Raw genomic sequence first — 10,109 nt, forward strand, 5'->3', positions numbered from 1 at the left:
GGTTATCATCTGACGGTTGTTTGCAGCATAACCCACATAAAAACTTGTTCTCCGATTTTTAATTTTCAAAAAAAAAGTCTGAAAATTGAAAATTATTCATTGAGAGACGGGAAAAAAATGAGCATATTTTTTAAAAGAGAAGGTTTTTGTTTTTTCTGGAATTTTCTGAAATATAAATGAGAGAAAATAAGAATTTTTACAAAAAAAAAGAGAAGGATGTTTGAAATGCATGATGAGGTGGGAGTTTTTCAAGGAGAGAGACATAGAGAAAAAGAGAAAAAGGAAATAATTTTTGAATATTTTTTTGAATATCACAATGTTTTGGTTGAAATTTGGAATTATTTTTGAATGAGAATTGATGAATCTGAGGGGGAGGAGAAAAGTGGGCGGAGCTTGCGGAACATATGGTTTTTGGTGGCTTAGAAAACGGTGAAAAAATTTCGGCGGGAAATTTAAATTTTTTTGAAAAAATGAAAATAAAATTTTCTGAATTTACGCAGATTTGTCTGGAAGCCGTAGGACGAATTCAGAAAAAAAATTTTGTTTCTTTATTTTTCAAAAAAAAAATTCAAATTTGGCGCCAAAACTTTTTTGCTGGCCTAATTTTCCGGAATTTTCGATTTTTCTCGGCCACCACCAAAAATCAATATTTCGCTTCGCTCCGCTCGACAATTAAATTTGGCACAAAAAAAGATTTGGGCAAATACGCTCCATCGCAATTGCGATAGAGCGAATTTGCATTAAATTTAAAAAACATGGAACGTTTCTAATTCTGAAGCATGGTGCCGCCGGGGTCGTGGAATGAGTTGTTGGGCTGAATGGGCGGAGCTCCAGAGCCATTACATAACACGTTGTCCAGAGATTCTAGGCCGAGGTCCTGAAAAAATGAGGGATAACTTGAATACTAAAAATGGTAGAAAAAAGTTCTCAACTGCAAAAATGTAAAAAAATGAAATTCTACACACTTTTTTAGTTGACAAATTTTCTGTAAGTTTTTTGGTTATTGAGATATACGCGTTCAAAGCTTGAGGCTTCTAAGGCGCGCCTGCCTTGAAGCGCATTAGACTTTGAGCGCACATATCTCAAAAAGCAAGCAAGCTAGACAAAAATTGTCACCTAGTGAAATGTGTGAAATTTTCTGAAAAATATTTTTGTAGTTGACAAAATGTATATAAATCTCCTAGTTGTCGAGATATACACGATTTAAGTTGGGCGACACCCGGAGGCGCAAGTGTTAAAGCACACGGCAGGCGCCCTCCGGTGAACTAAGCTTTAAGCGCATATATCTCAAAAACTATTCCCGCTAGACAACAATTGTTAACTGCAAAAATGAAAAGCATAAAAGTTCACATATTTTACTAATTGACAGTTTTTTTCTAGCATTTTTAGTTTCAGAGGTATAAGCATTCAAAGCTTGAGACATCTAAAGCGCGCATGCTTTGAAGCGCATTAGACTTTAAAGGTTTTTATCTCGAAAATTAAAAACGCTAAAAAAAGCTGTCAATTAAAAAAATGTATGAACTTTTATAAGAACTATTTTTGTAGTTAACAATTTTTGTGTAGTTTTTCTGGTTTTTGAGATATACACGTTTGAAGCTTGAAGCGCACTAAACTTTAAATGACTGTATCTCAAAAACCAGCTAACTATTTATAAGCTATCAAAATTTTTGCCAATTACTCACATTAAAATCATTATACGAGTCCACGTGATGCCCGGGTGCTCCTTCTGCATTCGTAATCGTCAACTTTGGAATATCTAGGGCTTCCGGTGAATTCGAAAACGTTCGCGTCGGCCACATCAACGGCTGATTCGGATCCAGCTGATTATGCGGAGACGTTGGTGCTGATTGTGATTCTGGCGTCAACGCGGGCCCAGGTACCAGTCGTGGACCACACGCGCCAGTACTGTGTCTGGCTCCAATGGGGGCGTGATAGTAACCACTGGAAGAGCCTGAAGGCGTAGTGTTGTTGATGCCATTTGTGTATTCTTGCTGTTGTTGCTGTTGCATTTGAAGATTCGGTAGACTTCCTGCATCGAAATCGTGCATCATTCCAGGCGGACTTAATTCCATGTGAGGTGTCCCTGAGCCATCAAGCATTAGAGTTGAAGCATGAGGAGAGTCCATTGGTGAGTGGAGAGGAGATCCGTTGTGATATCTGGAAATGATTTTTAAAAGGTTCAAACTTAAGATTTTTGATATTTTACAATGTATTTGATAGAAAATTTAAAAGTTACAATATGATAGTTGTTTGACAACAGTTGCTTGTTTGTGGGCGAAGTCATAGACAAAAATTGCCGCAAACACAAAATTTCTCGTAGCTAACTTGCAGCGCTTACTTTGAGCTCAATCATCTCGGTTCCTATAAGAGGTATCAGAAATCTGTTAACTAACGAAATATTATTGACAAGCTGATAAAAATTTTATCAGTTTATGACTTTTTGATATCTTTAACAAAAAATGAGATACATGAGCTCAAAGTTGAGAAATTTTTTTCGAATTTTTGGTTTTTATTGAAAAAATTCGATTTTTTTTTAAATTTTGGAATATTTTTATAATTCGAAACTCCAGAATACTCACCCATACATAGGCGTCATCATATGATTCGGCGACTGTAACGGTGACATTCCATTGCCCTGAATCTGATTGGCTCCGCCCATTTGGAGAGGGGGCGGGATTTGATGGTGCATTTGAACCGGGGATCCTTGTTGTGATCCCTGTGGTGTCATCTGCGGAGAGTGTTGATTCGATTGGGGTTGTTGTGGATTCTGAATCATTCCCGATGGTCCGGGCATCGAGTATTGTGGCATTTGATGAATTGGAATTTGATGTGCAGGGTGATGCATCATTTGGTGCATCGGATGCATTCCGCCCATGTTGTGGATTGCTGGATCCGATCGAGCGCGGTTGATCCTGAAAGGAAAGTAATTTAAGCTTAAAGATCGTCACGCTACGAGCGGTTACATCACTGGGTGCTATCATCACTGGGTGCTAGCTCAATTATCACGTCTCCTATAAGAGATCTCAAAAAATTGTTAACTGATAAAATATTGCTGATAGTATGATAAACATTTTTTCAGTTGACTACTTTTTGATATCTGTTACACAGAATGAGATAATTAAGCTCAAAGTGCAGTTTGCGAAGACAGCGGCGCCCACTTTGTAATCGGTAGAAGTGCGCACTTTCTGCCCAATTATCTCAACTCATATAAAAGATATCAAAATGTTGCAAACTAATAAAATGTTGGTGATATTATGACAAACATTTTACATGCGGACACATTTCAAATATCTCTTACAGGAGTCGAGATAATTGAGCTCAAAGTGGAGGCACACTTTCTATCCCCCGAGCTAGGCGGTCGCAGGCTTTCAAACGCATGTAACTCAAAAACTAACTGAGTTATCAAAATTTTGTCAATTACAAAAATGTTATAAATAAAATTTGACACATTTTTTTAGTTGACGATTTCAATCTACCATTTTTGGTTTTCAAGATAGACGCTTTCGAAACTTTAAAATTGTTCATTTTTATCTCCAAAACCCGAAAAAAACTCACTGATTCCAAGATTCCGGCGGTACCAATTGTCCTGGTTGGTTGTACGTCGGACCACCATACGGTGCATAATGCGGATGATGTGGGGGCGTTCGATCCGGACTCCTCGAATGACCATTCGATCTTGCTCCATATGGATGATAGTGATGGTGGGACGGTGAGCCGGACGCGCTTCCTATCATGTGATCTTCTGGTGACCTACTTCGATGACCTTGCTGGAAATTTTTAAAAAAATGTTATTTGTCTCAAAGTTTGGTTCATTTTGTTAGTTCATTAGTTTTTGATAGTTATTCTAGAAATGAAGATATATAGCTTTAAAATGACAAGCTTTAAATTTTGGGAGTAACAATTTCCAAACATTGTAACTTTGTTCGACATTGGTCAATTCAAAAATAAATTATAGATTCTAAAAAATTACAATCTCAGCTTTCTACCCATATAAAATTATTCTAAACTGCAAACGCGCCAAAAGCACCCAATGCCAACAAACCATGGGTCTTCCAATCGCCTCTTGCTGCCAGTGTGGTTGTGCCCATTGTGGTGGCGAATAGTTGGATAGTTGATGCACATTTGGGAGTGATCCACCGAGATTATGACCCCATGGATGTTGTGGGGGTAACAGTCCAACTCCGGCCTGAAAAACAAGGGGCGTGGCTTAAAATGGGCGGAGCCTAAAAGTTACCTGCTGGGGGATGGCGATTGGGGCGGTGCCGGTGGGAGATGATGAGTCCGTCGGATGGTGGGTGATGGATTTGACCTGGAAAATCGCATTATTATGAATTCATAATTAGCTAGTTTGTGTTGAGAGGTGGAGAGAAACGCAGAGAAGCTAGACAGCCTCGCTTCTCTGATTCTCCTCTTGGCTAGGGCGGCGTCAATTTTCTTTTAGCGCGTATATCTCAAAAGTTACCATAGCTAGCCAAAAAGTGTAAACTACGAAAATGTAGCTCATAATATTTTTTAAATTTATTTAGTTGACAAAAATTGTCTAGCTTTTTTAGTTTTTGAGATACAAGCGCGCAAAGTTAGGCGCCCGTTTGGCACCTTCTGTGGCGCGCATCCAACTTTGAAGGTCTATATCTCAAAAACTAGCGTAGCTATCAAAATTTTGTAAACTACAAAAATGTAGCTCATAAAATTTGTAACATTTTTGGTAAACATGATCTCTTCTAGCTCTTCTACTTTTTGAGATATGCGCCTTTAAACATAGCCTACCGTACCTCTCGCATAATATCCTCAAACGTGGTGTTCTCATCTTTTTGTTTCCTCTCGAGTATGGCAATCTTCTCACTGAACTTTCGCGGTGTATTCGAATTCGACATTCGCATCGCTCACGGCGGAGCTAACTGTCTGTCTGTGTGTCTGGGATGTCCTGATGTCCTCTCTTTTTTTGTGTTTTTTGGTTCAGGGTGGTGTTGGTTTTGTGGTTCTGAAATTGGTTCATAGAGGATTTTAAATTTTGGAGGAAGTGAGAGAGAGAGAGAGAAAAAGAGAAGCAAAAATACCTAGACATCTAGCAGAGACGCAGAGAAGCTAGGCATTCTCGTTTCTCTGCGTCTCCCCCCTCTGCGCGCTTAGAGCTCTTCAACTTTGAGCGCACATATCTCAAGAACTAAAAGAGCTACTGAAAAGGTGTAAACTAAAAAAATATGTAAAATTTTATAAATAAAATTTTTGCAATTGACAATTTTTTGATAACTATCACAACAATTGAGATAAATCAACTCAAAGTGAAAGTACCTGACTAGCGCAGGCGTAGGTGCCGACCGTGTAGCTTATTAGCAGCGTGCACTTTGAGCTCATTTATCTCGGCTCTTATAAGAGTTATCAAAAAGTTGTAAACTAAAAAAATGTGTAAAATTTTATGATAATTATTTTTGCAATTTAGAAAAATGTTATAGTTCTTTTAGTTTTTGAGATATGACCCTTTAAAGAAGAGAGATCCAGAGAAACGCGGCATTCTCGTTTCTCTGCGTCTAAATCCTTCAAATTAAACATAGGAAAAAGTGAAGCGGAAGCTAGAAAAATAGAAAAAAGGAGAGAAAAAGATCAGAAAATGAAATTGGAGAACTAACAACACACATACACACACACATGAAAGAAGTTGTTCCGTGAAGGTTTTTCGGGAGGAAAATTTTGGGATAGACAGAGAGATTGAGAGATTTAGAGAAAAAAGAAGGAGAGCACTTTCAGAGATTAGATACACATACCCACATGTTGGGTATCCCAGAAATGGAAAAATTTAATTTTCCCTGGATGAAAAGTGTCAAAAAGATTTTTGGGGATTTAAGGAGGGAATGGAAAATCTGGGATTTATGGTTTTAGATGAGGATATTTTGGAGTTTGTGACGATATTGGAATTTTTATTTTTTTTTATTAATATTTTAAGAATCCAAATTTAAGAATTTTCAGAAATTTGAAACAAAACACAGATTTTGGAAATGTTTGGAGCAGGTGGAAAAAATTTTTAAAAATTCGATTTTTTGAGTTTTTGATTTTTTTTTGGGTTTCTGAGGTTTTGAATTTTTGAAATTCCAGATTTTTAGAATTTCCAGAATTTAAATTTTTCGAAATTTTCAAATCTGAGAAAGCCTAAATTTTTTCATTTAAAACATTGAAATTTCTGAATTTCTGAGATTCTGAATTTCTGAATTTCTGAATTTCTGAATTTCTGAATTTCTGAATTTCTGAATTTCTGAATTTATGAATTTATGAATTTCTGAATTTCTGAATTTCTGAATTTCAGAATTTCTGAATTTCTGAATTTCAGAATTTCTGAATTTCTGAATTTCTGAATTTCTGAATTTCTGAATTTCTGAATTTCTGAATTTATGAATTTATGAATTTATGAATTTATGAATTTCTGAATTTCAGAATTTCAGAATTTCTGAATTTCTAATAGATTTGAATTTTCCGATTTCTTTTGTCTTTTTTTTTCGCTGCATGACTGGTTTTTCGTATTCTATAGAATTTTCAGTATGTTTCAGACCACAAAAATCATTTTTAGGCTGAAAATTCAAAAATTCAAGTAATTTGGGAAAATTTCAGAAACTTAAAATATTTGAAACTTCTGGAAATATGTAATTTCTTGAAACTTTTGAGTTTTCAGAATGATAAATTTCAATTTTCTGATTTGGATTTTTTTAAATTCAGCTTTCACAAGGAATTTCTGATTTTCTGAATTTCAGAATTTCTGAATTTCTGAATAAAAATCATCTTTAAAAAAATATATAATTTTAACAGATCTAATTTTTCTTTAATTTTGAAAATCGCATAAAAAATTAGATGACTCATTTTCAGAACATTCTGGGAATCCCGCTTTTTAGGAAATCCCGAATTTTCAGCATAATTTAAATTTTCAAAAAAATAAAAATAAAAAATAGGCCAAGTCAAAATAAATTGAAGAAAAAAGAAAAAAAGGCGATAAAAAATAAGGGTAAATGGCGAAAAAAAGAGAGATGAGAGACGCGAGAGAATTAGAGAAAACATACAAAAAAGAGCATGTGATAAGAGCAGAAAGGGAGCAAAAAAAATAGAGAATAGGAAGATGAAAAAAGAGCTCTAGACCAGAAAATTGCATTTTTTTCAGTAGCTCTTTTTTCCTTTTTGCTGAAATTAAAATTTAAAAAAATTTAATTGAAGGGACACTATAATTATGGGTTAGTTAATTATAGATTATTTAGAAAATTATAGTATTTAATAATATTTTTTTAAAAATCTGATTTCTCCAGAATATTCAAATCTCAAAAAAAAAGAGAGTAAACTCTAAAAATGCAAATTTTTCCAGTTCCAGTAAACTCTTTCTATCTACCGATGTATCATATAATTTGCATAAATTTGAATATTGAAAAAGTTGTAAATTTGTTTTTTCCCCCACTTTTTATTCTAAGGATCACAAGGTTTTTAGGGATCAAAACTTTGAGCGCGTATATCTCAAAAACTAAAAAAGGTATCAAAACGTTGTCAACTAATGGAATTTGTAAAATTTTATGTTCTACATTTTTGCAATTGACAACTTTTTTCTAGCGTTTTTAGCTTTTGAGATACACCCGCTCAAAGCTAGTACACACCTCCATGGGGTTAGAGATGCAGAGAAACGAGACGCTCTCGTTTCTCTGCGCCTCTTGTCCCTACGAAGACCTATAAAAGAGGCTTCAAGTGCTTCTCCGTTTTTTCATCAATATTTTATTGATAAGAAATTCACGAGGAAAGAAATGAGGAGACATGAATGATGTCACTTTGTGCACTTTGACGTAGTAAGGATTCAGAAAAATGAGAAAAGAGGAAAATAATTAAAAGTCTGAGATATAGTAGTTATTACGCATATACATATCTAGGTCATCAAATTTCATAATAGTTTTTGGAGAAGTCAGAAGAATCAGGATTTTCAGAATTTTAAGAACTATTTCAAAATAAAAAGTTTTATTTTTAAAAATCCTAAATCCGGATTTTTAAAAAATACAGAAATGAGTCAGTCATTGCTCAGCAATGAATCCATAATTGAAAGAATCGTTGGATCCGAAAAACGCGGAGCAAAAAAGTTTTTTGAGTCGTTTTTTGGCAAGAAAAGGAGAAATCTAAAATTCAAAGAAAAAAAAAGAAGCGGAAGACTATAGAAGGCCTTTTTTGTGCCACTGGAAAAAAGGAAATTTGGGAGAAAATAGAAAAAAAAGAAGAAGAGACTAAAATTGGATGGAAAAAAGTAGAAAATGGATTTTTGAGATCTTCAGAATTTTTTGATTTTTTGGAAGTTTCAGAGTACTAGAGTTTTAGAATTTCTAGAGTTTCAGAGTTCTAGATTTTAAGAACTTCTAGGATTTTTGAGAAACCAGAAAATCTTGGATATTGGAAATTATGAATTTTTTGAATGTTCAAAAGTTTCCAAAAAGGCTGGAATTTAAAAAATCCAGATCTTTTTTTTTTGTTGATTTTCAGAATTTTCAAAATTTCAGCTCAATAGTAAAAATTTGCAAAGATTTGAATTTTCCGATTTCTTTTGTCTTTTTTTTTCGCTGCATGACTGGTTTTTCGTATTCTATGGAATTTTCAGTATGTTTCAGACCACAAAAATCATTTTTAGGCTGAAAATTCAAAAATTCAAGTAATTTGGGAAATTTCAGAAACTTAAAATATTTGAAACTTCTGGAAATATGTAATTTCTTGAAACTTTTGAGTTTTCAGAATGATAAATTTCAATTTTCAGATTTCGCTTTTTTTTTAATATCTTGAAATTCAGCTTCAACAGGAATTTCCGAATTTTTGATTTTCTGAATTTCTGAATTTCCGAATTTCTGATTTTCTGAATTCCTGAATTTCTGAATTTCTGAATTTTTGAATTTCTGAATTTATGAATTTCTGAATTTCTAAATTTCTGAATTTCTGAATTTCTGAATTTTTGAATTTCTGAATTTATGAATTTCTGAATTTCTAAATTTCTGAATTTCTGAATTTCTGAATTTCTGAGTTTCTGAATTTCTGAATTTCTGAATTTTTGAATTTCTGAATTTATGAATTTCTGAATTTCTAAATTTCTAAATTGCTAAATTTCTGAATTTCTGAATTTCTGAATTTCTGAATTTCTGAATTTCTGAATTTCTGAATTTCTGAATATCTGAATTTCTGAATTTCTGAGTTTCTGAATTTCTGAATTTCTGAATTTCTGAATTTCTGAATTTCTGAATTTCTGAATTTCTGAATTTCTGAATTTCTGAATTTCTGAATTTCTGAATTTCTGAATTTCTGAATTTCTGAATTTCTGAATTTCTGAATTTCTGAATTTCTGAATTTCTGAGTTTCTGAATTTCTGAATTTCTGAATATCTGAATTTCTGAATTTCTGAATTTCTGAATTTCTGAATTTCTGAATTTCTGAATTTCTGAATATCTGAATTTCTGAATTTCTGAGTTTCTGAATTTCTGAATTTCTAAATATCTGAATTTCTAAATTTCTGAATTCTGAAAAAATCCTTATCACCCATTTCTCCACTCAAAAATAATCAAAACAAAAAAGAAGTGACTCATAGTTTTTTTCCCTGTTTTTATGCTTTCTAAATTATTATTATAATGCACTCAATTTCACAATTTTAGTTCCGTTTTCAAAAATAAATAGCACATCCGGAGGAAAAAGGAAAAGTCTGAAAATCAAAAGTTTATAGCTTGAAATCTTCTTTTTCTCTAGTTTTGAGATAATTTGAGATAATTCGAATTACCGCATTTTTAAGCCATTAAAAAGGGAGTCCGAAAAATCTAAAATTCCAAAAAACTGAAATTTCAGGAAAACCTAAAAATCAGCGCTTCTGAAAATTGAAATTCCAGATTTTTCAAAAATTCATTTTTCAATAAAAATTGTTTTCCCAATTTTTTAAAAATCAAATCTTGATCTTTTTTTCCAGTTCACTGAACCACAAATTTCTGATTTTTGAACAAAATGTTGACCCTATTCATCAGACCGGAAAGATATATCTATAATTATCAAAGTGTGAAAAAAAAGAAGAAGAAGAAGAAGAAGAAGAAGAAGAAGAAGAAGAAGAAGAAGAAGAAGAAGAAGAAGAAGAGAAA

The 10,109-nt window shown here is 33.3% G+C and overlaps 1 protein-coding gene across 1 annotated transcript; it reads right to left on the reverse strand.

The window, feature by feature from the left end:
• Positions 1-766: 766 nt before the first annotated feature.
• Cbr-crtc-1 lies at positions 767-5,768 on the reverse strand (the record flags this gene model as incomplete). Its single annotated transcript, XM_045241447.1, has 7 exons — positions 767-904; positions 1,683-2,157; positions 2,580-2,912; positions 3,556-3,767; positions 4,043-4,186; positions 4,235-4,309; positions 5,763-5,768. The coding sequence occupies 7 exons, from the start codon at positions 5,766-5,768 to the stop codon at positions 767-769; spliced, it is 1,383 nt and encodes a 460-aa protein (XP_045097460.1).
• Between the last annotated feature and the right edge of the window lie 4,341 nt (positions 5,769-10,109).

Source organism: Caenorhabditis briggsae (genome assembly GCF_000004555.2).
Source record: "Caenorhabditis briggsae complete genome, chrI, whole genome shotgun sequence".
Lineage (NCBI taxonomy): Eukaryota > Metazoa > Nematoda > Chromadorea > Rhabditida > Rhabditidae > Caenorhabditis > Caenorhabditis briggsae.